Source organism: Mastigoproctus giganteus, chromosome 14, assembly GCF_048544385.1.
Source record: "Mastigoproctus giganteus isolate SK-2022 chromosome 14, ASM4854438v1, whole genome shotgun sequence".
Taxonomy (NCBI): Eukaryota; Metazoa; Arthropoda; class Arachnida; order Uropygi; family Thelyphonidae; genus Mastigoproctus; species Mastigoproctus giganteus.
The window spans coordinates 31429484-31455867 of NC_143588.1; the positions used below are offsets into that span (position 1 = coordinate 31429484).

The window sequence follows — 26384 nt, forward strand, 5'->3', positions numbered from 1 at the left end:
GGACCTAAGTGGTTCCAACAACACTTAATTTGGCTCTCCCTACTTCCTATTACGATACAGGATGGCACTGTTCCAGTTTAATTCACAGCAGAGTGGCTTTCTGATATTTTGGCTGTGCGCGCGGCTTTTATACTGATAAAGATATGAACCTTTAAATCCACTCAATCGCATGCCCTCAAAGATGAAACTTTAACAAAACAATGGTTTTAATATCATTTACCTGTTAACCAAACTTATCTCAAGCAGCTTACCTGATTTATGTGTTCAAGGTGTAGCTCTATTTTCAGTTGGGCCTCCCTCAAGGGTTCTCTGTCCTGATGATGATATGGGGTGACCTTATACAGGCGGTTAAGAAGAAGTGGATACCTAAGAGAAACGAAAGAATAAATGCAACTCAGTTATTGCAAGCTTCTAATGATGAATAAATTTCATCCATTTTCCGTTGCCATGTTCAGAATATCTACAACTCTCGAATTTGGCTAAATAAAAGGGCATTATTATAATACAGGATCCACCTTCAAATATATTTTAAAATTAACTGTACCCTCTCGAAAGAAAGGGCGTTAATGTAACTCCTTCAGAGTTAAGATTTCGAGACAGTAGAACTGTGAGTGACAGGCAAAGGGGAATAATGGCGGACAATATCCACCATGACTTCAAAGCTGTCTATTCTGATAATATCACTCAGTTGGTATTTTCCAATAAGTCTGTTAGAACCCTTCACGGTGATGATCGCTTTCGAAATTTATAATATCTGAAGACGCGTATTTTTATTTAAATGGCTTCGTGAACAAACAAATGTTTATAAACCGGTTTTTTCCATTATTATTTCGGAAATACATACCCTATTTTAATTTTAATGGATCCTGTACAGCACAAAATCACTTTTGCTATAAGTAGTAAAAAGAGCTGAAGAAACTTCTTACTTTGTTACTCGTTGCACGGGCACCATAAGAAAGGCAGACAGATTCATCCTTCGTAGAAGAGTGTTCTCCATCTGAGAAACCTTTAGAAAAATTCGAAGTAGCTCTTTCTCTTTCTCCAAGTTACCCAGAAGTAGCGATGCTGTTCCCTGGATAATAGGTAAAACCACTTGAAATTCATAAACAGTCTGAAAAAGCGCAATTAAAATAAGATTCAAACAGAAACCGGGTTGGATCTTATAATTTTATCACGGCCGGTTTCATTTTTAAACCCGATAACCCTATTAAATTCTCGTTCAAGAATTACGTTGGAAAATTATTTATCGAGAATAAAGCTGCCGATTTCCTCAATTATCATGAATGTTAGATCGATTTTTTTAATTCAAATTTTTCGTAATGAACCGATGAAAATAATAAAAATTAAGACTAATAGATCACTTTTTAAATATATTAACTGAACAATTCTGGGTCTCATTTATAACTTCTGTTCTGTTGAAGAGATTATTACTTCTATTCCACTTACCTGTTTGACACAATAAGTCTCGAAGGCGTTCAGCATGGAGGTAGAGTCCAGGAATAACTTACCGATACTTACGGTCGTGTAGTCCTGAAATAACAAGGCATTGTATGGAACAATTTTCTTCATAAATTAATTTAAACAAAAACAGCAGACTTACTCCTAAATTGCTTTTAGCCCACTTACAAAAGAAACAGTGTATTGACTTACCTCGTCGCCTTGTTCCACTGCAATATCCACAGCATCCTTTAATTTTTCGGCAAATTTAGAATTGACCGTCATTAGCTCCTCCAGGTTCAGAAATACCCCTTTCAACTGCTCCTTGACAAGAAGTCCAGCAACTTCCATAGGCACATAGAATTCCTGCAAGGGAACAACCAGTAGATTACAATTTCAGTGAAAGATTTTTATACTACTTCACGTTTGAGTACTTAAATATATTCTTAAAAAGGAAGAAAACGCTTTTAGACTTAAAGATGTGTGGTCTAAGATACACGTCAGTGTTTTATTTTAAGAAGTTTTGTAAGGGCTTCTTTACTTATGCAAATAGTAGAAGGAAGGAGTTTGGTTCAATTGATATCGATGGGTTAACTGTTGATTTGATTCTAGTCAGGCTGCGGACAAACCGAACAGGTATTTTGCATCTATGTTCACACACGAGGAATTCTTTGGAGAAGACGTGCCAGAAGTTTATCGAACTTTAAAAGGGGGCCAATTGAGAGAAAAGTAGTCAAGAATTTGTTGAAGCTAAACGTAAACAAAGGCACCTGGAGTGGATGGGATCTATCCAATTATATTAAGGAAAGCAGTAAAGAAGGTAAGCAAACCCTTAGTCATAATTATGAGAGCATCTTTGGATTCAGAAGAGGTCCCTGTGAACTGAACATGTGTGAATGTATCCCAGATTCACAAAGGGATCAAAGGGTGACACGAGTAATTACAGACCCGTTAGCTTCACCTGTTCCAGCGAAAATAATGGAGTCACTGGTTAAAGTAGTACTGCATGACCATCTTAGAGTGCAGTTAAACAACATCACAGCATGAGCTCGTTAATCGCAGAACTTGTCTGACCAATTTGATTGGATACTGTGATGCAGTGACAAAGGAACTGGGCGCAAAAAATAATTTTGATATCATATACTTGTATTTCAGGAAAGCTTTTGATACTGTTGCACAAATTGGAGCAATGTGGCATTAACGGCAAGTTACTGATATGGATAAAGGGATGATTGAGGGGGAGAAGACAGAGTGGTAATCAATGGCCACTGCTCTTCTTGGACTAATGTTATTAGTGGAGTCCCCCAGGGTTCAGTGTTGGGTCCATTGTTGTTTTCTGTATTCATCAATGATATTGATGATGGTATATCGGGCTTAATGTCCAAGTTTGCAGACGATACAAAGGTTGGCAGGGTGGTTAATGGCAGTTATAAAGGGTATGCTGCCGCAATAAGATCTAAAAAAAATTAGGCAGATAGGCTGAAAAAGTGGAAAGGGAAGTTTAATACTGACAAATGCAAGATACTTCATATGGACGGTTTCAAGATGTGTAGAGATTTGCCTTCATCCAGCGGGTAGTTCATTGTTTGAACAAACTTCAATCGGTTGTTGTGGATAACTTGAATAAATTAAAGGAAGAGCTAGATAAACTATTAGAGTAGATAGACAGGTGGAATTGAAAGTGTTGGTTTCTTTTTTTTACTGTATAAGCTTCCTATCTTGCATCATTTGCCACTTCTAACATTCATCTAGGCTAAGATAGTACCCGCTTACTAATTTCATCAACTGGTTTCTCTTTAAAAAAATGTGAATAACATTACAAAAACAAATTAAGTTTGTCAAAGCGAAATTCTCACCTCCAAAATTATCCTCAAATCACGTCCGTACTTGAACTCCGTTTCTACAATTTCGGTTACGATCTCTTTTCTCTCGGACCGCTTCTTGTCGCATTTCTTACAAACTAACGGACACATGAGAAGACCCGAAAGCTGATCTTTTAATGGTTCCACCTGCTGGTCACAGTCGGCGCATAGCTGTTCCTGGTCGCCTGTTTTCTCTATTCGCCGCAGTCTGAGAGGTTTGCTGGTTTCTGAGCCCACTCCACTGTCATTTCTCTCCACTTCCGCTGCACAGGGCCGGGCAGACTGAAAGTGAAACACAGAAATCTTCGTAATACCAAAAGCATAAGATGTACATGATAATTAGAAATAAATTTCTTTCAGCTCCATGTGAAAAAACAGCTTCCATTTTCACATTATCGTCCCTACTGTAAAATATCTCTTTGAACAGCCACGGTTAAAAAAAAACTGTACTCCAAAAGCCGTCATTTATTATAATTATTTTTTCTTGCATAATGTAACAATTTATTAACATTTGAGGGCAAAAAAATAAGGTCATATTTTAACTAGAACGGGTACATAAGGTCTCGAAGACTTAGTCATTTATAGATGATTTAACGTCATTTTAGACAATCTTAATGGCCCAAGACCTCACACGCAATACACTTCACCGCTAAGTTCACCAGGAGACTTCATAAGCAATAAACCATAAATCAATCAGAGTTTAGCCACCAATCAAACTATATCTGCTCAATCCAGTCAGATGGCTTTTTTTTTTTCTTTTTTGATGCTTCACGCTTCCCAGTAGCTTAAAATATACACAAACTACGAACTCTGGCAGGTCCAAACAACTACAGATATCATCCACTAATTACAGTCTCTGCAATTTAATATTTTCAATATTTAATTCACGTATTCTCTATAATGCTTGAGGAATATTAAAACGTCATGAGGAAGTTTGTGTCGTTCTTTCAACTACTTGATGTAAAAGAACTGCAGTTGCCAAAGTCCAATAACTACTGATGACGTGTACCCATAAAAATAGGGAAAAAAAAAAAAAAACAGTTACAGGTTTCTTAAAGGGATCATTTACTCTCCCGCTAAAGAAGCTGGACTGTTTCATCTGTCCAAATCTGTAAATTGTTTCACAGTAATCCAATACCAAGGCGAACTACAAGAAATCGGGTTCTCCTCGATTTTACCTTTAAGATACTTAAACTGGTCGGGTACGATAGAAAGAGTATAAACGCATTAATAGTGGGGCATGCATCTTTTTGTTGCTATAAGCTTACAAACGGAAACTCAGGAAATTTTAGATTTTTTTTTTGTAATGGCGGCGATCTCTTATAGCCAACATCTTCACAATGTTTCAGACATCAAATGAAAGTATCAGGTATCCTCTTATAACACTTACTTTTGTACTTAAAAGATTTTGCTGTACTGGATCCTCATGGTTGATACTGCTGTCACTGGTGGCGCTGGAGTCACTGGAATTGCTTATATTACTCACACGATTACGGTTGTTCCTGATGGTAGTATTCTGATAAAAACAAAGGAGTAAGAAAATAAACCACTTAAGTTTAAGAGAATGTCCAATGCAGTACTAAACTGCTATACTATAAATAAGTTGTTTAATAGTTAATATTATTAGTGGCAAATGAGCCAGAAAGCAACTTATAAAGCATAAAAAAAATTCCACATCACCTGTCCATAGCTCCAAATAATTCGTCTACTTCTTCTTTAGATTTATTCAAACTATTAATTTCCACAACCATGGATGAAAGTTTGAATAAATATGCAGAAGTTTATCTACTGCATACCCAACCCTGCAACCATTCTTACTCAATTTGAATTTATGTCCCCTCATGCGTGTAGTCTGAACAAGAGGAAAGATTGCATCACCACTGAGATTTACTAAATCCATTCAACGCTTTAAATACCTTCAGTTCTGCAGTTTGCAGAACTGAAGCCTTTCTTGGTAACGGCACCCTTTCGTTCCCTTCTCTGCACATGTTCCAGCAGATCCCTATCCTTCCTAAATGAGACCTCCAGACCTGTACGCAGTACTCAAGGTGTGACTTGACCATTGCCTTGTACAAGGGGATAATCACCCCCTTATTCCTAATAGAAAATTCATGAATATCTTTGATAAAACTCATGAGCTGTGCTGGCAGCCAGTCTGCAAAATTACCCCTAGGTCTTTCATTCTCCACTGCCCTGAGTGTAGTAGTAGTAGTACACAATTGGTACGGTTCATCTGGCATTACTGCTACCCATGTGCAGTACTTTGCATTTTTCAGCTTTAAACTTTAACTGCCATTTCTGGTCCCATCTGCCTAATTTTTTAAAATCTTGTTGGAGTAACCTTCATTGATAACTGTCATTAACCATCCTGCAAACGTCTACAAACTTAGAACATTAAGCCTGATACAGTAAACGATTATGGGCCCAGCAATGAACCCTGGAGGACTCCACTAATAACATTAATCAACGAAGAGCAGTGTCCATTAATAATCACTCTGTCTTCTCTTGCTCAACCACCCCTTTATCCACAGCAGTAACTTTCCCTTAATATCACACCGCTGCAATATGTATAGCAGTCTTTTATGAGGAACAGTATTAAAATTACTTTTTGCATCCAGATCCTTTATTACTCCAACATAGTATCCAGTCAGACAAGATCGCCCATTAATAAATCCTGTATTACTTCTTTAACTAGTGAATTGCATTAATTTCCCAGGAACAGAAGTTAAACTAACAGGTGTGTAATTACTCGTCACCTTTTGATTGCCCTTTGTGAATTAGGGATACATTCGCAAATCTCTAGTCCATAGGGACCTTCCCTGAATCCAAATATGCTCTCATTATTATGGCTAAAGGTTTGCTTATCTCTTTTCTGCCTCTTCTAATATAACTGGATAGATCCCACCATCCCAGGATCTTTTTTTATGTTTAATTTCAACAATATCTCTTCCACTTAACTCTCATTTATCTCCATGTTTTACTGTTCCTGGATGGCAACACTAACCTTCTGTTCAGACTCGTCCTCTTCACAATCCAAGAGTAATCAATCAATGTTGAATTCCGCCAAATTGCCCACAACGCGTCCTTCGGAGTCTTCCAGTTTAAAATTTCAGCTTTGGATATAAAAATAACTTACACGGGCAATCGAAGGAAGGAGAAAAAAAAAGAACTTAGTAATAAAATACCCACATCAGGAATACTTAAAATGTAAGAGAGATTGGATATCATTGTCAGATCCAATCTTCCTTACATTTCGAGGGTACAGCTCTAAAACAGTGCTCGCAGGTCGGGTTCTAGATGTTCACCGAACCTATTGCTAACTGTAGCTTCCGGATCAACTAGTGTATAATCTCGCTGCCAGATAGTGACTGGAGGGAGTTCGAGTAGTGTGATGCAAGGTGCATTATCGAGACCACGTTATGTCAAGGGACTAGGTATATTCTTGCCGTGTGTACGCCATGTCCAAAAATTTCATGCAACATGTTCTCCCCACCTTTTCTTACTACTGAATACACCATGAATTGTCAAACTAATAGAACAAACTTATCTGCAAAAAGATCTAAACCTCGTTCATTTCCCCAATATACGTGGTCTCGGTTATAATCTCAACGAAGTCCATTTCCACCTGCAGTCTACCAAACCCCCATGTACTTTTTCTGACATAATCTCAGTTATCGGATCATTCAACTACTGCTTATCTCAGATGCCCAAATTATTCGCTGTATGATTCCCTTCGCCTCAAAGGTGGTACTTGTGTGCATATATCCGTTCTGATATTCCCTGTCAGAGACTTGGTCATTTGGAATCTCCTTTTTTCGATCTTCTCTGGCTTAAAATCTCTCTACCTCATTGTGTCAAATTCATCTGTTGTCTCTACCGTTCTCCCAACTCCACTAATCACTTGAAGCTCTTTGACTTCCTCTCTTTGCAACTTGTCTTTCTCCAGTCCAACTTTCCTAACAGTGAGGTTAATTTTCGTTGGTGATTTTAATATTCACAACAACTCCAGCTGATTTCTGTTTTCTATACTATTTTTAAAAAAATGAGTAATATTCATTGAAAAATACTTTAATCAAACATATAACGAACTACATAAGTTCCACTCCCTTAGAAACGTTTGCCACTCGAGATTTTCTTGTAGTCCATTTTGCTTTCGCATCTCCAAACATTGTAGTACTCCAGAGACTTTGGTACCGCTGTTCCATCAATGATATGCTCTGACGAAAGCGTTCTATTGCTCATCACACACATCTCCCAAAGTTTCAAACACATTCGGTGGAGCATATCTTCGTAACATTGCAGTAAAATAGACACCAGAGGTTCATAATTATCTTCTTTCCTTCTTCCAAGAAACCCATGCACAACCGCTTTAAACAATCGCCAACCGCTTTAAACAATAGTAAAGTATCCTGTACTTTTGAGGACTTATCGAGTATCGTACTACAGGATTATCCAGTATTGTACTCAGGGCCGGACTAAGGCATTTTGGCGCCCCTTTAGTAAGGCAAGGGCTCTGCTAGCCCATACCTTAATCCAACACTGATTAATTGTTCATATCTTGTAGTACAATTTGTACTCCAATATATGAATAATTAAAACATCTTTTTATCCCATTTGTAATAATATCAAAGAATGCTGCGTAGTTATTTATAATAACTTAGCCTCTCATAAAAGCTTTAAGTTTTACTGTTCCTAGATGGCAGCACTCACCTTCTGTTCATTCTCGTCCTCTTCATAATCCAACAATAAGCCCTCGATGTCGTCTTCCGCCAAGTTGTCCACAACACGTCCTTTGGCGTCTTCCAGGTAGTTTAAAATTTCCGCTTTCGAAGCCCCCTCGAAGAATGACTTACGTGGCGAATCGAAGGAATGAAGGACTGAGTGGGAAAGAAAGAAAAGCAATTAATAAAATAGCAAACATCGTGGATATTTAAAAGCAGGATCGGTCCCAGGATTTTCTAAGGGGCGGCTAAAGCAATTAAGGGCAGGGGAAGCAGTCTTCATTAAGCGTTAATTATCACGTAGCAGTAAAAAATGCCCGCATTATTTTGACATTAAGGGGGCTATAACCTCTTTGCCCCCTATCTAGGGACCGCCCCTGCTTAAAAGTAAAATTTACAAACGCTGGGAAGTCTGAAGGCCCTGGCGCACTTATAAAGTAAACAAGTGTGCTCCTAACAACAATTGCATTGGTCCCAGCCTCCCTGGAGGCCCTTGAAGCACCTGCACCCCAGTAAATCCTGCCTTGATAGCAACAGTTCTGATTTAATAGAACTTTATACTATACGAGGGCTGTTCAAATAAAGAATGGTCATAATTTTTCATGACCAACCGTACTGCTTGCTATTTCTATCTGAGCTGTGGAATTTAAGACCAAACCAAGCTGCATCACGTAGCCACTGCGCACGGTGTGACCTTGGTGGTCGGTCAAGTTTATACTTGTTCAGTTTCGCCTACGTAACAATGAAGATCTATAACTCTCCCCCCTCATTCAGATTAACAAGGAATGAAAGATCGCAGCGAAGAAACACCGATGGAAATTCGAAATGACTTTCAAATCAGTTCCAACAACATCCTGTAGCTAAAACAGCCATATGGAGATGTAAATTGCTCGCTGCAGGATGTAAAAGGATAAGCGGTGTACATCCGCTCTGAGGTCATCCCAGATATTTTTCCCTCAAGAGTTGGTAGGTGGTACATCCTTGTTCAACTTGGCTCGATAATTATTCGGAATAAAACACACGCATAACAAAGGCTTGCTTGTAACTAAGTGAAATAAACAAAATTAGGAAAATGGCAGACAATTGAAGTTACTTCAGATTAACTAAATTTGCCATAATTTATTAAAATACTTCGATTTTGAGCAGTTACAGAAGATGATCTAAAGTAACCTTCCTTTAGCTATTTCTCAAACTTACCTGAAGACTTCAACCTCTGATTTGAAGGATCCTTTTCATTCGTTGATGGGCTAAACAGGCCTGGAAGTTCCTCATAGATGGAGTCGGAGACAGAAGAATTGCGTTGATGATCTGGAGAGGCTGACCTTGTGTTGCTAATTGTAACAACAGACGTATTGGATGAAAGAGAGGGATAACTTTCGCTATTTTTCTCAGACTGATTTTTGGTACTTATCGAAGTGGTATTACGGTTGAGTTGGTCTTCGAGTTGGATGGCCTGGTTGGAAATGGATACTTCCGATTGATGATTATTAACAGATGTTGATCTTTCGTTTGGCACGTGGACAGGTTGTAATTCGTTGTTGTTTATCTCGGGAATAGTCCAGTAAATATCTTCATCTATCTGCTTGAAAAGTATACATAGAATGAATTAGTCAGATTCGAAACAGAAAGACAACTGAATTAAACTTTTTTTCCAAATCTTAAAGATGACCACGCGGTAAACTTGCTGTTTACCATGTAGTTATCTGCTATTTTTAAACTACAAACATCCATTCGTTAATTGAAAGAATGTTACAGCTGTCGGAAAACAAATTCATCAGGTGTTTACAACTTTGTTTCCCAAAAAGAGTTCAATGAAAATTTTATAAATAATTTCGTTATGAAACTTAATTATTGATGCAGTTATGGTATAATAGTTGCATATTAGTCTTTCAGTAAGTTCTTTAGTGCACAAGTACAGCATTGTAAGAAAATGCGGAAGACAGCCATTACTCAGCCATATTTTAGGAGTGACTAGTGAGATTTTTCAGTGACCTTTGAGGATGAGGTCAGCAATTTCAGTTGGAAGTTCCTGATTGCAACAGGACTTAATCTGCCCTTTTTTTTTTCTTTTAAGGATGGCGTAGCCACGTAGAGGAAAATGGAAACTGAACCCGACATTTAGCGAATTCCACTGTAATTGCTGTGGCATCTGTAGCTTACAAATAGTTAGAAAAGACACTCAGATCGCGACTGATGTGACATGAACCATATCATCTACTCGAAAATCCCACGCTGTATTCCTCCATCCAAGCAGGAAGGTCCATAAAAAGCCAGTGGCCAAGATCTGCTTGATTAACCACCCAGGCGCCATATTTCCGAAGCACCAGTAAAATTCCAACTCTGCTTTTTTTTTTGGTCCTTTCATTTAAATCGAAAAACAAAAAGACACTCAATGTGCTGCTTCCTTTTAAAACGGTTTGTTTAATGTTTTTAAATCCATAATTTGTATTCTCTTGACAAAGAAATGGAAATAGCTTCCAGAACGTTGTGCAGTTTCTATAAAGAGTAAATTATATATTTTTTAATACTCAGAATACCATTTCTGAAGAATAAAAGAATATTAAAGTACTTTTAAGTCACAGTATTGTAAAAATTTTAATAAAATTCCTATTTTATAAATTTACCTCCAGATTGTCGTCTGGAGGCGGTGATGGGGGAACAGGTGGGGGTGCTTCAGTAGGAGGAAGTCCACTCGGTTTGTAATCCAGATCTTCGTGAGTAAGCTGCATGTTTTCATCAATAAGCATTCTTCCCGAGCTGTGATCAGTCCTCTGATTGTGTGGGCATTCGTACACCGGTTTGGGTGGATTCGTAATGATCGTACATCGAATCTCTCCTGGTTTCAGTGAACGCAGCTGCAAGTCCGAATTTCGCCTTGCTCCTACGTCACGATGCTGTCTAGAATACACGTTTCCGGTCTCCAGAGGTCCTTGTACACTCGCCGAGGTTCCACTGTCATCTCCGAACTTCCTGGGTTTGTCACCCGAAGTAGGAATAAGAATGGGGATGTGATTAACATTTCTGTCGTGACCTCTGCTTCCATTGTAGTGATTACTCGGTCCTGACTTGCTGTTGACGTAGATGTGTTCAGGAATGTCCCTTATTCCTTCATCACAATCTTTTGTTGGCGCTGAAGACGGACTTTCTGATAACGAAGGCCACGATGGTTGAGTTGTGTCGCCATCTATCGTACAGGACAGGAAACGTTTTGGTTTTTCTTGAGAGAAACGAGAAGATACACCTAAGTCGATTCCACCTGATTTGTTCTTCCCCCGCGTTATGGTGGCAGTCTCGTCCCTAGCGGCGGGGGAAGAAACCACGTTTTTTGGAAGAGAAGGTATTGCTCTCACGCCATTGGAATCTGGAAGAGAGAACGGCCAATTAGACATTGATCATTTCGTATAAGATTTTTAATACTATAAAATGGTACATAGAAATTTAAATGAGCCGAGTGGGCAGGAGCATTGTCGTGTTGGATGCCAGCTGGGTAATGCGCATCTTCTGACAGTCAGTCTGCAAGACGCGCTGTAGTTTTTATTGAAAAAAGTTAGTAGGCTAGTACAGTGGATAGGTTAAGGGTGGGCGGGTAAGCTTCCCTGGACATTATGTAGGGGTTAGAGTCCCCTACACGGAAAAGCGCTCTGACCCAGTGGGGCGTTTTAACCAGAGCTCGTGGGGTTTCTGGATGCTCCTGACTAAGAATGGTACGCCAAAAGATATTTTTTTTTTTTTTTTTTTTTTTTTTTATGTGATCCCCAAACACGAGAGGTATTAGAACCTATAGTACTTAGTACCGTGCTTGGGTTGGAGGTTGAGAAGACGAAAGAAGATATTTGTTGACATCGGACTTGAACTTCTGTAGACTGTAATTTTCAGGAAATACGTATGAAGGAAGGTTGTTCCAGAAAACGGCAGTTGAATGAATAAATGAGGAAGATGAAAAGTTGGTTCTGTGGGTTTGAAGTTGGACAGTAAATGGATGTTGGCTGGTGGCGGCACGTGTTCGGACTGTTTTGAAAGAGAGAGCAGGAATTATAGAAGCCAATTCAGAAGAACAGTGCCCATGGAAGTATCTGTAGAAGAGGCATGCAGCAGAAACAGTACGTCTTTGAGACAGTGAGTGGAGAGACTCTGTTAGAGGTGAATCATTAATTAACCTAACTGCCCTCTTCTGAATGGAATCAAGAAGCCTGAGAGAGGTTTTGGAGGCACCACCCCAAATGTGGGAACAATATTCCATGGCAGGGCGGATTTGCGATTTATACAGAGTGAGCAGCTGTTTGGAAGAAAAGTAACGCTGAGAGCGAAAGAGAAAACCAAGTTTTTTAGATGCAGAGGAAGCAATATTTGTAATGTGCTTGTGCCAAGAGAGATTAGAAGTCAGGGTAATCCCCAAAAGAGATATATCCTTTTGCCTAGAAATTGGAGTGTCACTAAAGATAAGCATAGGAGCAGAAGAATCCTTTTTGCGAGATATAAGACAAGACTGAGTTTTAGAAGGGTTGAAATCAACTAAGTTGTCTTTGCCCCACTGGAGAATTACCTGAAGATCGGCATTTAAGGAATTGGTAGCAGATTTTCGAGAAGTTGAAGCTGATTGAGCAGGGCAAGGTTTCTCAAAATGGAAAGTTGAATGCAATGTGCTATCATCGGCAAAACTATGGATAGGATTTCCAGTCAATGGAAGAAGGTCATTGATATACAAGAGGAAAAGAGTGGGGGAAAGAACTGAACCTTGGGGGACACCGGCATTAGTGGAGAAGTTAGAAGACAGAGAGCCATCTACCATCACCCTCAGTGAGCGATCAGAGAGAAAACTGGATAACCAATTACTAAAAACAGTTGGCAAACCATAAGATGGAAGCTTGTTTAGAAGACCTTTATGCCAAACACGATCGAAAGCCTTTGAGATGTCAAGAGCAACTGCTTGTGTTTCACCGAACCTTTCCATTGAAGTAGTCCATAAATGGGTAACATAAGCCAGAATATCACCAGTGGATCGACACCGACGGAATCCATACTGGCGATCGTTGATCAGACGGAAGGTTTCTAGGTAGTTTAAGAGTTAGCGGTTAATTGATTTCTCCATTACTTTAGAAAGAGTAGAAGTAATTGCAGTGGGACGATAATTGGATGGGAGGGATTTGTCACCCTTTTTAGGAACTGGCTGGATATGAGCAAATTTCCAAGCAGAAGGAAAAACACCTTTGGAATAAGAAAGTGAAAAAAGGCGGCAAAGAATAGGAGTAAGTTCAGGAGCACAGATTTTGAGAACAAGTGGAGAAATACCATCAGGACCTGGAGCTTTCTTAGCATCAAGATTCATCAAAATATTTCTGATATCCTTTTGACGGAAGACCACAGGAGGCATTGAATGGACCGTGTTGGGAATGGTGGGAGGTGTTTTACCAAGTTCATTAATACATGAGCTGGAAGAAAAATGGGATGCTAGCAGGTCAGCTTTATCCTTGGCTGAAGTGACAACAGAACCATCTGGTTTGGACAGAGGTGGAAGCAGAGATGGGCAAAAGTTGCGGCCGATAGCTTTGGCAAGAGACCAGAATGCTCGGCTACCATTAGGGCAAGAAGCAAGTTTTCTACTCTTAGCCTGTTCAAACTCTAGTTTGGACTGATTAATAACTGCTTTACAATTGTTGCGAGCTTTGGTGTAGGCAGAAAATGAAACTGAAGAATTAGAAACAAGCCAATTACGATATGCAACATTCTTCTCTTGAACAGCCTTAGCACATTTATTGGAAAACCAAGGTTTAGATAAAGGACGAGATTTTAAAGTGGAGTGTGGGATAAAGGATTCCATTCCTGCAAGAATAATTTCACTGACACGATCTGAGCAAACGTTGACATCAGGAGTTTTGAAACAGTAATCTGACCAAGGAAAAGAAGAAAAGAAGTCTCGCAGGTCATCCCATTTTGCATTCTTGTAATGCCAAACAACACGAGGTTGGGAATAGCCATGAGATAAAGGTTCCATTGGAGAAGAGACAATCACCAAGTTGTGATCTGAAGTGCCTAAAGGACCTCTCACTTCGACCGTGTACTTAGAAGGGTTGTTTGTGAGAAAAAGATCAAGCGTATTGGCTGTATGATTCGGATTGTCCGGTATTCGTGTAGGTAAATGAACAATCTGTGCTAGGTCATTAGTAATTGCAAAAGCCTCAGCATCTCGACCTGCTGGGTCGGTGTGACTAGAAAACGGAAGCCAGCTGGAGTTGTGAACATTAAAATCACCAAGGAAAATTACCTCACTGTTAGGAAAGTTGGACTGGAGAAAGTCAAGTTGCAACGAGAGGAAGTCAAAGAGCTCCAAGTGATTAGTGGAGTTGGGAGAACGGTAGAGACAACAGATGAATTTGACACAATGAGGTAGAGAGATTTTAAGCCAGAGAAGATCAAAGAGAGGAGATTCCAAATTGCCAAGTCTCTGACAGGGAATATCAGAACGGACATATGCACAAGTACCACCTTTGAGGCGAAAGGAATCATACAGCGAATAATTTGGGCATCTGAGATGAACAGTAGTTGAATCAACCGATAACTGAGATTCTGTCAGAAAAAGTACATGGGGTTTGGCAGACTGCAAGTGGAAATGGACATCGTTGAGATTAGAATTGAGACCACGTATATTTGTGAAATGAATTAGGAAATCCTTGGGAGGTTTAGATCTTTTCGCAGATAAGCTTGTTCTATTAGTTTGACAATTCATGGTGTATTCAATAGTAGGAAAAAGTGGGTGGGACATGCTGTATGAAGTAATGAAATTTTTGGATATGGCGTACATGTGGGAAGAATATACCCAGATCCTTGACATAACGTGGCCTCGACAATGCTCCCCGCATACACACTACTCGGACTCCCTCCAGTCACTATCTGGCAGAGTAGAGGTAGCAAGATTATACACTAGCTGATCCGGAAGCCTCCTAGAGAGTTACCAATAGGTTCGGTCCGGTGTACTAACTAGCGGCCGGCCTGCGAAAACCGTTTTAGAGCTGTACCCTCGAAATGTAAGGAATATTGGATCTCGCCACAACGTTCATCATAACCTCAAGAGTCATCAATCATACTGCATGATGGAAGAGATAGGGAAGGGTTGACCGGAACTTAGCTCTAGAGACTAAACATGGGTTCCACCACTTCAAGCCTCCAATAAGCAAAGTGGTGGTATTTCACCGGTTGATGAGAGTCATCTACCACCTAGTACTGCCTGGTAACATAGAGGGGCGGCATTCCTCCATGTGGTGTGGGCGCCACACCTCGACCCCTGCTTACGTTGGTTCACACCTGGGTGGTCACCCACCATGTGCTTGTGCATGGAGGTTATACCCAGGATTACTAACAGTCCCACCATCGTGAAGGTGCAAGCAGAGGATTTGGTTGTCACAGACCGTCCGGACTTCGCCGAAATTGGGTCCACTTGACTTGAGTGTCACCCGAATATCAGTTCCATCAGCGTTTTAGACTCCCAGGTAGCAAGTACAGCTTGTCTGGCATATCTGAGAGAATGTCTGTGACAACCTCAAGGACCAAATTTAGTTCGCATTGAGGACGAGATTTAAACGGGGTGTCTAAGGTCGTGAGGTGTCTGTATAAAATGCCTGCCAATTTCATATATTGTATTCTGTGTCATAAAAACTGGCCTGTGTTCACTATATACAAAAACAAAATTCTCAACCGTATTGGCCTAGCCTGTTTACCACCAGAGAACAGCCATCAAATAGACAAAAGCAACCCGGCTCCCGTCCCTAGCACAAGGAGCCGGGCCTGGGTTCACTATCTCATTCTGGGCAGTTAAGAGCAATCATCCTGCACCCACCAGTGAAATGCAAGACTGGTGGGTGCCAACACACTAGCCTTGCACCAGGTGAGGGGGGGGGACCAAGCATCCACCCATAAAATTACACCTTTGTGATGGGATTCGAACCACATTTTCCACACGGCATGGATCCTAATGGCAGTGCTACCTGAAAGGCTGTTAGTATGGCGAAAAGAAATACTTTTAAAACACTTATTTGGGGGTGGTCTTTTGAAGTCGATGTGTTTCAAGTAGCTAGGACTGCAGGTTGAGAAAGAAATTTAAGACTTTTTATGTCCCTACTGAGCTATTATAAGATTTCTAACCTTCTATAGATTTCAGCAGGAACTGAAGCATGCATGGTGATCATGTGATGTATTTTCGGCAACATTATCCGTGCCATTACAACATTTGTGTTCGATATAAGAGTAAGATAATTAAAACAAATGGCTAATTGAAAAAAGTTTAGCAAAGCTCATAGGCCATCAATAGAAATCATATAAATAGAACTTCCGCCCGTTTGTTATACATGAGCTGCCGTGCAAACCAAATTCGGGGAAAAGAAGGGGGGGGGATTCTCCGGCCCTAGATGCAAGCTTCGGTTTCCATGGCAACCCGCGTATCGACGCGATTTAATTAATTAATTGCCATTACTTTAACAAGCAGTTCATTGTGCGCACGAACTATAAGACAACATTAAGAAACTGACCACACACCCTAAAAGCTATTTCGCCAACACCGGGAGCGTTGGTGAAATAGCGAACACGAATTCGCACGTGCTTCGCTTACGGAAAACATTCCGGTCAACAGTTACTGTTGTGTGTTGACACCACTATCAGATGGCCCACTTTCAAATGTACTTTGATTTAAATAAATCCTATTTAGAGGATTATTTTACGATGACGTCACTCTCCACTGGGTGGTGTCAAAATGTCCTCCTTGTTAGGTAATGCGGCCAGACGGACCCGAAAACGCGTGTATAATTATCGGTAAAGGCGCTCTCATCCTAAGAATGGAGAATGAGGTTATTCTCATCCCTTCGTACACCCCCCCCCCCCTATCTTTTTATCCCAGGGCTCACGAGTGTAGCCAAGGTCTGTTGCTGCAACCATCTTGTTCCAGTTCCATGTGTGTTGACCCTTTTAACGAAGTCATGGAATCTTGGGGAAGCTCAGGCTTTCTGAGGGAAGTTTTTTCTCTCTGAAGCTACTGGAATGTGTTACAAAAGAGTGTTTACCTAATTACAGGGATGAGCTTCCTGTTATCCGGAAATATCAGCTTCAACATCCTTTTGTTTGTAAAGTAGGGTAGATGATAACCTGTTCCCAACCATCATCTAGGATTACAGATGGTTTAATAGCTGGTTATTAGCATATTATAAAAACTCAGTGAAGTTGATCAGTACACGAAAGCTTGATTTGTTGGGAGAGCGTTTAAGCTCAATTAATTTATATTTACAATTAACAAAGTAGCTTATTTTAGTATTTATTTTATAAAAGCAAAACACCATGATATGATATTCATTATCTGAAATCGCGAGCCATCAGTAGCACGAGGCATGACTCGATATTAATTCATTTTATTAATCGAAAATCCGTTAGTGAACAAATTTGCATGTTATTACAGAAAAATACTAAACAAAATAAAAAAATGTTACATCCAATTGATTTATATATTGAACACTTTTAAAAATACAAAAATAAATCAATTTCGCGAGAAGCTAAAATATTAATGCAGCAAACTAAACAAGTACGTGCACTGCCCTCTAGTGGACAAATCTTTGTATATTTTCAATAAAATATTTATTTATTAATAAATATAATATCTATTAAATTAATTAAATAGATAATGCGAAGTTTTAGAGATCTTCAAGTACCGTGTTAATAGACTAGTAAAGGAGAGCGAATTTTTGTTAAATAGATATTATATTAATAAATAAATATAATAAAATAAAGATCTATATTTTAATTTGTTTTTAACGTTGTCATCATTATTCAAGAGTTAAAATTCATCCTCTTATATGCAAATTTTCGGATTCGATCTACAACATGAATGAGGGAAGTCCCTATACGGCGGAGACTGTAATGAAATTCCCGCACTCCCAAACAGTGACCGTGACCCAGTTGTTAGTATGCAAGGGTATCAGTCAAGTAAGGCTATGAGCAGAAGCCTCATCCCAATGACCTTCGCACAAAACTCTTAGGTGGAAAGAGAAGTCACCCTTGATCCCGTTAACTGTGCTTCGAATAGCCATAAAAGGTGGAGACAGTTGTCTACGGACCGGTCTTTTCTCCCTCTACTTTTATGCACCACCTGCTAGCCAGTATCCTCCAACCAATATCCTCTTTTGTTGGCGAGCGAGGTGAATACATAAGGTGCACTGTATGAGCACGTGAGTGGTTATTTTTCTAAATCACCAGACTTGTTCTGTTTTCACTTTTTTCAGTGCCCTGTTCAGCCTACGATCTTCCAGTAACTGGATCATTTACAATCACCCCAATCCCAGAAATGAGAAACTCTTTATGGCACGTTGCGAGTGTGTTTGCAACTAATCCTGAAAAGGCGTGTGAAATTCTGGAAAATTTAGAAGTTATCATGAAATTATTTGGGTGTTTGTTTTTGTTAATTTGGATAGCGCGCAATACTTTAATTTCCGCTCTGCAATAATAGGAAATGAACGCGAACTGGGCCCTAGAACCTGCTTTAGATTATAATTGGCAATTGACGCTGTTTTATATTACAATGAAATGAATTCTTTACCTCGAATTTTAAATATTTCAAATCCTCAAGCGTTTATCGGATATTAAGGTTGCCTATTTCCTTTTTTATGATTATAAAACCTACTTTATATTTCGTTCGTTTGATAACATATTGATATACTGTATATTAATATGTCAATATGTTTACTGAAATGCGAAAACCCAGATTTCAATTTCAACATTTACTTCCACATCCGAGATTGGTGTTTAAGGAAAATCAACACTGTTAACAAAAATAATTACAGTACTTAAAAATTTATGTAGTTACCTTGGCCTGAATTATTATTTAGCTTGTGTACTTCCTTAATTATGACACCTACATTTCAATTTACCAAGAAGCAAATTTTCTCCTTTCATTTTTATTTAAATTTAAGAAACTGTGGTAAACGGTCTCAATTAGAAAGAGTAGCTACAAACACACACAGTAATCAAAGTATCATCCGAAAACTATCACGGAGACACTTACTGGGAAACAGGAAAGTAAAATGCAAATTTGTAATTTTTGGTTGGGATGAGGAAAGCCTTATTGCAATTCATACCTGAGGACATGAATTAATCCGATTACCAGCCAGTCAGTACGCCTGCTTAGGGAAGTGATTGATGCAAGTCGATAGAGAGAGAGAGAAACTGCTCAGAATTCTAATGGGAATCTTAAGAAATGAAATGAACACCAACCAATGTCCAAAAATAGTCCAAGACTGGTGTTAAAAACACCATAAATTCCCATATGATCACCAGAACGATAGCTGAATAATCACTGCTTTATTAATCTATTTTAAGAAGCACTGATCTATATTTATTAGATACAAAAGGTTGCTTATGGCGCCAGTGCTTGCATGTCTTTTGAATGAGATCAAAATGAAGATATGGTTATAGATGGAGATCAAACGCTAAAACACCAACTGCAGGTAACACAGATTAGAAACATTCCCTCAAGATTTTTTTTTATTCTTTAAACACTTAACTTTTTAATAAAGTTTCAAAGTCTCTCTCTGAAACGAGTTTGACTTTTCTCTCCATTGGACTTTTTTTAGTCATTCCCTTATGAGAGTCGGTTTCTCATGTACCCCATTATCATGCACAACAAAATCATTGTTCACAGGTAGGGTTAATATTGTGGGATGAAAAACTCTGAACCTCCGCTGGAAAAAGGGGTTTCATTTAGCAAACACCTGTTTCTTGTGTTCCTGGTTCTGTCCAGAAGGCATTTCAGTAATTGTGGTGTGGAAAAGACTCATTCCTCCCACTTGAAGCCGCTTAACAATTGAAAAAGTCCAAGAATTTTTCATGCCTCCGGTGAAATTTGAATCCCAACCTCTTCAAATGTGATAGGTGCCGAACTTACCACTGCTCGGTAACTTGTGGTAAAGATGTTTGAGGTGGAACTTTTAATTCGGTGACGAACGTGCAAAATGTATGCGTTTTTAAAATCGTTTAATTTACTTTTTTTTTTTTAATGAAAACTGCAGAAGAGTAAAATGCATTAAGAATTTTAAATCGAAATGCTCGTAATTGTAGTTTAAACACTATTAACGCAGCAAATGAATTTTACCGAAAAAGTTCTGAAATTTCAAGTTTAAAATACGACTTAATAACCATTACTGAAGTTATAGCTAATCATAATAAACCGTATAAAATTATTTAAGCAATTAAGTTGTCACATGAAGTGCCCAAATAGAAATAATATATTGATAAAAACTGGCTCAAGGGATAAATTTGATAAAAGCATTCTTCACTATTATTCAGAGCCTGGATCTTGGCACAATTTGGAATTATTTTAATTTTAGGATTTATCATACAGTAGGGGAACATAATACCTTGGTATGGATTAACAGAATCAAATCTTGCTATTTATTATTTTATTTGAAAACAAAGTGATTTAATAAAATCTAAAAATTTTATCGTGTTAATTTGATTAATAGCAGTCACTAGCTTTTCAATAGCACACTCCATAGTTTATTCTACTCAAAAATGCAGACTGGAAGGAGGTATTGGTGGACATCTTTAACTATGCATAAGTAGCAAATCCAAATGCAAAATAATTTTTTTCATTCTGTTAACTGTAGAAAGTGTCAAATCCTCATTCGCATGAAGAGGATTCATTTGTAGCCAAAAACTGAGCTCGTAAGGAATCCTCTTCTTTACCTTTTAATATTCAACGTAATTCTACAGTGAAATTGGGTGTGGGAGCTATCAAGTAAAAAACATGAGATTGACAATCGTTTTAGTTTCGTGTGAGGAAAGAGACCTTGTGGGTCACGCGGTGCTGGGTCTTGTCGTCTGAACGAGTACTATTCCCGTAGATCCATTTAAAGGGCAAATCAGTGAGCCGTTTCTAGTTGGAGGCCACACATTACTCCAACAAGGCACCTGCTGTCGCTATCCGGTAGTTAAGTGTTGAAAAGTCATGCCTTCGACATCCTCCAAGAACTCTGAGTGGAGCATAACGAAACTGCGGTATCTACTCCAAAGAACTCCAGCCAGTAATAGTACTACCACTGACACCTGGGTTCTTACGCGGGTGTCAGTGGAGAAATCTGTCAAACACACAGATTTTGTTAATTATTCTCGAAACACAATGAGATATATAAGTATCAGTAAAAGTAACTGATAATTATAAGTAACAACATATAAAATCAGCGTCTTTATCTCTAAAAAAACACTGATTAAAAACAAACAAACAAGGATGGCTATTTGCCAACTCCTGTAAATTAATATTTTATCGCTCGTGTATACTTTGTTCTAAATTTGAGTTTTGAATGTGAACACCTTTTGCCATCTTTGATTAAGTGGTAATACTTCATCGCTGAGTCGTATCTTGTTCTCCGCATTTCATAATTAATGCATTCTTCTACACATTCAGCAACTGGATGAAGTTTCTATTTCCATAAAGAGGAAAATATTTGCTAAAAAGTCATGTACTGAGCTTGAACTTGCGACTGTGAAGTGTAACTTTAATGAAATGAAACTCAGATGACGCAAGATTAGAAAGCTTTGGAGACATGGTAGAGTGTCAAATTTCAACTCCTATATGCCTTCTAGACGCGTATATAATGGACGATATATCCACAGAAAATGAAAATTCGCCTTCGAATTATTCAAGGAACCGATCGAAAGAGACCCTTTAGTTCTTTCCTTTTAATTCTTTCCAGTATTTTACTTCCGGTGTGTTCTTAGGCCATTCAGATATGGTCCTAATTAAGCTACATCTGGTCTACCTGAGGTAGTTGTCTGCAGGTGTATCGACTACCGCTCGTTCGTAAATTGACCCACTTAACTCTGTTTGTGGGTCATCAAAATAACGGAAGTAGTAACTTGCAAAGTAAGTTGCTGTTTCAAACGCAGTTGCAAAAGAGTGGACACACAGCTAGAAACACATTGTCAAGGAGTTAATATTGCCCGAAGGAGGGACTTTCTCTTAACTCCTACAGTATTTTTTTATAACTGTGTGTACGAATAAATGGAATACCAGAAATAATGCGGTTTTTTTTTCTTCCGGAAATAATCAGGAGATGCTAACGCGCATGCTCACACATATTCTATTCTTTAGATCGGTAAAGTGATCTATAGAATAAAGAGGTCAAGTGCCACACTGAATGGGGAATCTGGTGCTTAAGAGGCTCATGGCCAAGAAGTCTCCCCCCCCCCAGTGATATACCCACTGAAAACTAACTTCATCTAGCCAGGCTAATTGTGTTGCTGACCCAAGTGATGTTCCTCAAACTCTACAACAATAGAACTGGCTGAAAGCCAGGGTTATAAAAAGAAATTTTAGAACAAAGCCGACTCATTTGTGAAAGACCCTGCATTCTAAGGCAACATGAAAGGAAACAAGTTTGAGAAGAGTTATGTCCCGGCGTACCAATGCAACTCCAGTCGGAATACAATCATGAATGGACTCTCCTCGTCCATATTTAATAATAAGCTCATTTATTCCATAAGTGGTAGAAGAGCATGGAAGTACCAAAGAAGATAAACCATATAATCAAGGGTTTTAACGGGTGTTTGTTCCCTGAGGTTAGGGTATGTAGTTGTACACGCATTTTGGTAAATGAATCTGACATTTCAAAACTGACGTTTACTTAATACCGGACACTTAAGAAACAAAAGTTTAAACGGTTTCCAGAGTTTGGTCCATGGTTTAATATTTACTCAAAAGTGTCTTGAACTCTACTTGGAGGACTTAATGAGGAAGAAGAGTTTTTTCTCCTCTAAACGTAAAGCTTTTCTACCCAACTAATTTCCCGAACGATGGGATCTTAAAGTTTTAGATTACGTTTTCTTCCAAAGTGATAAATCAAAAAAGATAAGGGAAACCTACTGAGCATGGTATACGAAGATAGCGTACCTTAATCATGCCCTTGTAACTTATTTTGAAGTCAAGGTCTAGGAGTTTGTTCGTAGTCCTAAAAATCCCATATATTTTGATTAGATTTTCAAAAATCATATCTCAGTCCCAGATGAAATTTTTGAAAATCCATTTGAGAATAATTTGTGATTATTCCCAAATGGATTTTCCAAAGTAAATACAGTAATTATATTTTTACCACTTAATGAAATGAATAATTTTGTTAATGTATATTAAACGACTATTGTCTTCACTATGTCAGTCCGTCGCATTTAACAACTGGACTCAGATTTTAATGAAATTTTATATTTAGCTCTATCAGAATGATTTATAGAAACACTCCAATTTTTTTTTCAACAGATAAATCCAGCATTTGCTGTTTCTTTTTTTCATACATATCATCACATAGGCTATCCGTATACTGTACTGACGCAGTGAATATTATGTTTACAGTTGTGCGCAGATTCGTGAATATAAAGATTTCTCAGTTCGCGCATATAAAGATTTTTAACAAGCCCGTTGTTTTGTTATCAGTTTACTAAATATATATAAACAATGAATTATTATTTCCTTATTATATTAATTACAGCAGAAACGTGAAATAAGCGCTATATTTAATTTTTTTTTTATTAAAATCCAAGCGGATTTAAGGAAATTATTAAAAATTACATACTTTTCACTTTATTAATTCAAAGAAAGAGAAAAAAAATCATTTACTTTAAGAAATACATATTGAAAGTGCCTAAAATATAGCGCACTGCAAACATTAACTTTCTGACAAAACAGAGCATTGAATATTTTATTTTCTCTCTATTTAGTAAAATAGAGAGAAAATAATTTTCTTCTTCTTCAGTAAGTATTTTATTCCGATTTTTTCCTGGATTTTTTTAAATAAAAATTGATTTGCAGCATGTATTTCACTTATCATATACAATCAATACAGTTGTAACGCAATTAGTAATAAATCATGCTTTATATATTTAGTAAACTGATAACAAAAACCAGCTTTCAAATGCGCACTGCTTAAACCCAAAACATTTCTCTTCTGTGTATCAGCTAATATTGTTCACTCATTCTTCCAATCAGCTACAGTATACCCCTATTTATTGTTACACGGCGAGAATAATATTTAGGTAGTGACTTTGTTTGCGTAGTACTCCTTCTGATTAATATGAATGCTCACCACTCAGAAGTATCAAAATTTAGATGGCTTTTTCGTCCATCTTGATGAAAAGTGACTCCCGCGTATGCATCAACAAACAAAATTAGAACCTACAAGTAGTCACCACCTAACCAACGTCTACTCCTAGAACTTCATCATTCTATTTTGGGAATTTCCACCCTCATCCATTTTCGTTCCACCCGCTAATTTACATCTCCCGCGTTTTCCTCAGCTGTGCGTCCCGTTTTAAGAACTTGTGAACGCCCGAAGATAGCAGATCGAACGTTGTTTTCGGAAGCAAAGCGTACAATCGACACATGAACACCGAGGGCGGTTATTTATGTAGGACAACCACTGCCCCGGGCATCTTCGCAGTTTCATCTCATTTTCTGCATATTGAAATGCAGTCACGAACTGGAACCACCAACATAACTAATGACAAGTGGGTTGAAGTGTCTTTATCAGTTGGGAGACTCTACCAGGTTCTGGTGCATTTTTTTTTAATCCGCAACTCGTTCTGTGTCCACTTCTCTATCCCCAGGTGTCACACATTGGTTACAGACTATTTATTTGCACTCTGTGCCAGTCACATCTGTTGCAATAAGTTGTGCGAAACAGGTAGTGGGAAAGTAGAACGTTAAGGGTGAAGAAATCGTGATGCGAAGATAAGAAAAGGAGAAAAACCTAATGTTGAGTGACAAGCAGGTAAATTGGCAGAACGAATTACTACACTAAGATAGTGTGATCGGAGATTTTCCTTGATTGTTCCAGTAGGAGGAAATGACGTCAATAACCACCTAATTCTTTCTACTGATCATTAACCCGATCTAAGCCTTACCTAGACTCATTTATTATTAAAATTGACAACTTTGTGTTGATTGCACCAGTAAGAGGAAATGACGTCAAACTTGTACACTGGCAGACGTCAAAACCACTTAATTATTTCTACTGACCATTAACCCGATCTAATCCTTTAATTATACTACAGAATTAACTAATCCTTAAATTTGTTATGTAAAAAATCTAATTTACAATATACAGTAAAGTAATTATTTTATAACGGAACTTAATGTATCCTTTCCTCATTAAGTTCTATGCACATTGGAATCTAGGCTATCAACGAGCTTAAAAAGCAGGGATAGCTTTAAACAATATGGCGTATATCAAGATCACCTGCCACCTAGTGGCACAGTACTTTAAAACTGATCTCGCAGAATATTATTATTATTTTAAAGTACTGTGCCACTAGGTGGCAGGTGATCTTGATATACGTCATATTGTTTAATGGACTACTGATGCGGCCAAAATATACGTTGAAACTCGTGGGGTTCAGACAGCATTGAACATTTCAAAGGCATTTGGGGTATTTCATGCTCTAAATTCAGGTTCCTTTCGGATTAATAGCTGCTAAAATCAAGGGAGTAATTTGTGTGTGTTTTAATGAATAAAACAGGGATTAAACCCACATAAAATGTATGAATATAAAAAAGCGAGGCAAAGATTGTAAATACAGGATTCCATAAATAAAATCTAAATTATAAAACTTGATATAAAAGTGAAAACAAAATGATTACCAAATGGATTCAAATTAAAATCTCTAAACAGTTTAAATTCGTGATAAAGGACTAATCTTACCGCAATCTTTTTTAAAATTGATTTTAAATAAACTGTGTATTCGAGTGTCCTTGAAGGTTGCATGTACGTACACTGCTGATAAGATGGCATCTGAAATTAGAGGATTATGTAATGCTTTATAAAGAATTTTAGGTTAGCAATGTCACTGCGTGTTTCTAAGAAGACGAGATTATATCTCTTGAGGAAAGTCGAACACTGGTGTTTAAAGTAACGAATCTTACCAACCATCCCTTCCTAGCATTTGTTTAACAGCAGTAATTTTTAACTTTAATTTTTTTTTTTTTTTCAAGTGCAGAGGCTGCCACACCGAAGTCAACATTTTTTAGATAATAAAATAAAGCATTAATATGTAAACTGAAGGGCATTGGACCAAAAGACGAGCCCTGGGGTACATCTACTCTTAATTCAAAGGGAGTGGAGCACACGCCATTGATGCGCACAGAATACGACCTATTTTTCAAGGTAACTTTCTAACCATTTAAGCAAGGGATCACGAAAACCATACCTGTGAAGTTTATCTAACAGAAGCCGATGCTCCACAGGGCTCGTGAGAGGTCAGTACATACATCATATCCGTGCAGTCACTAGAATCCAGGGCACGAGAGATTTCTTGCCATACAACGAACAGGTTTGTTAGTGCAGAAGAAGTT

The 26384-nt window shown here is 38.3% G+C and overlaps 1 protein-coding gene across 2 annotated transcripts in view; it reads right to left on the reverse strand.

The window, feature by feature from the left end:
• Positions 1-26384, reverse strand: part of LOC150075051 (uncharacterized) — a 98912-nt gene that overhangs the window by 39519 nt on the left and 33009 nt on the right. The window contains exons 3-11 of one of the 2 annotated variants that reach the window (XM_090388217.1): positions 10645-11381; positions 9218-9599; positions 8010-8176; positions 4690-4815; positions 3294-3581; positions 1651-1803; positions 1447-1530; positions 927-1072; positions 252-366 (exon numbers count right to left, since the gene is read on the reverse strand). In XM_090388217.1, coding sequence (XP_090244343.1) covers positions 252-366; positions 927-1072; positions 1447-1530; positions 1651-1803; positions 3294-3581; positions 4690-4815; positions 8010-8176; positions 9218-9599; positions 10645-11381 — 2198 coding nt within the window. Of the gene's footprint in view, positions 1-251; positions 367-926; positions 1073-1446; positions 1531-1650; positions 1804-3293; positions 3582-4689; positions 4816-8009; positions 8177-9217; positions 9603-10644; positions 11382-26384 lie in introns of both variants that reach the window. The other variant, XM_090388216.1, reaches the window with a different exon arrangement.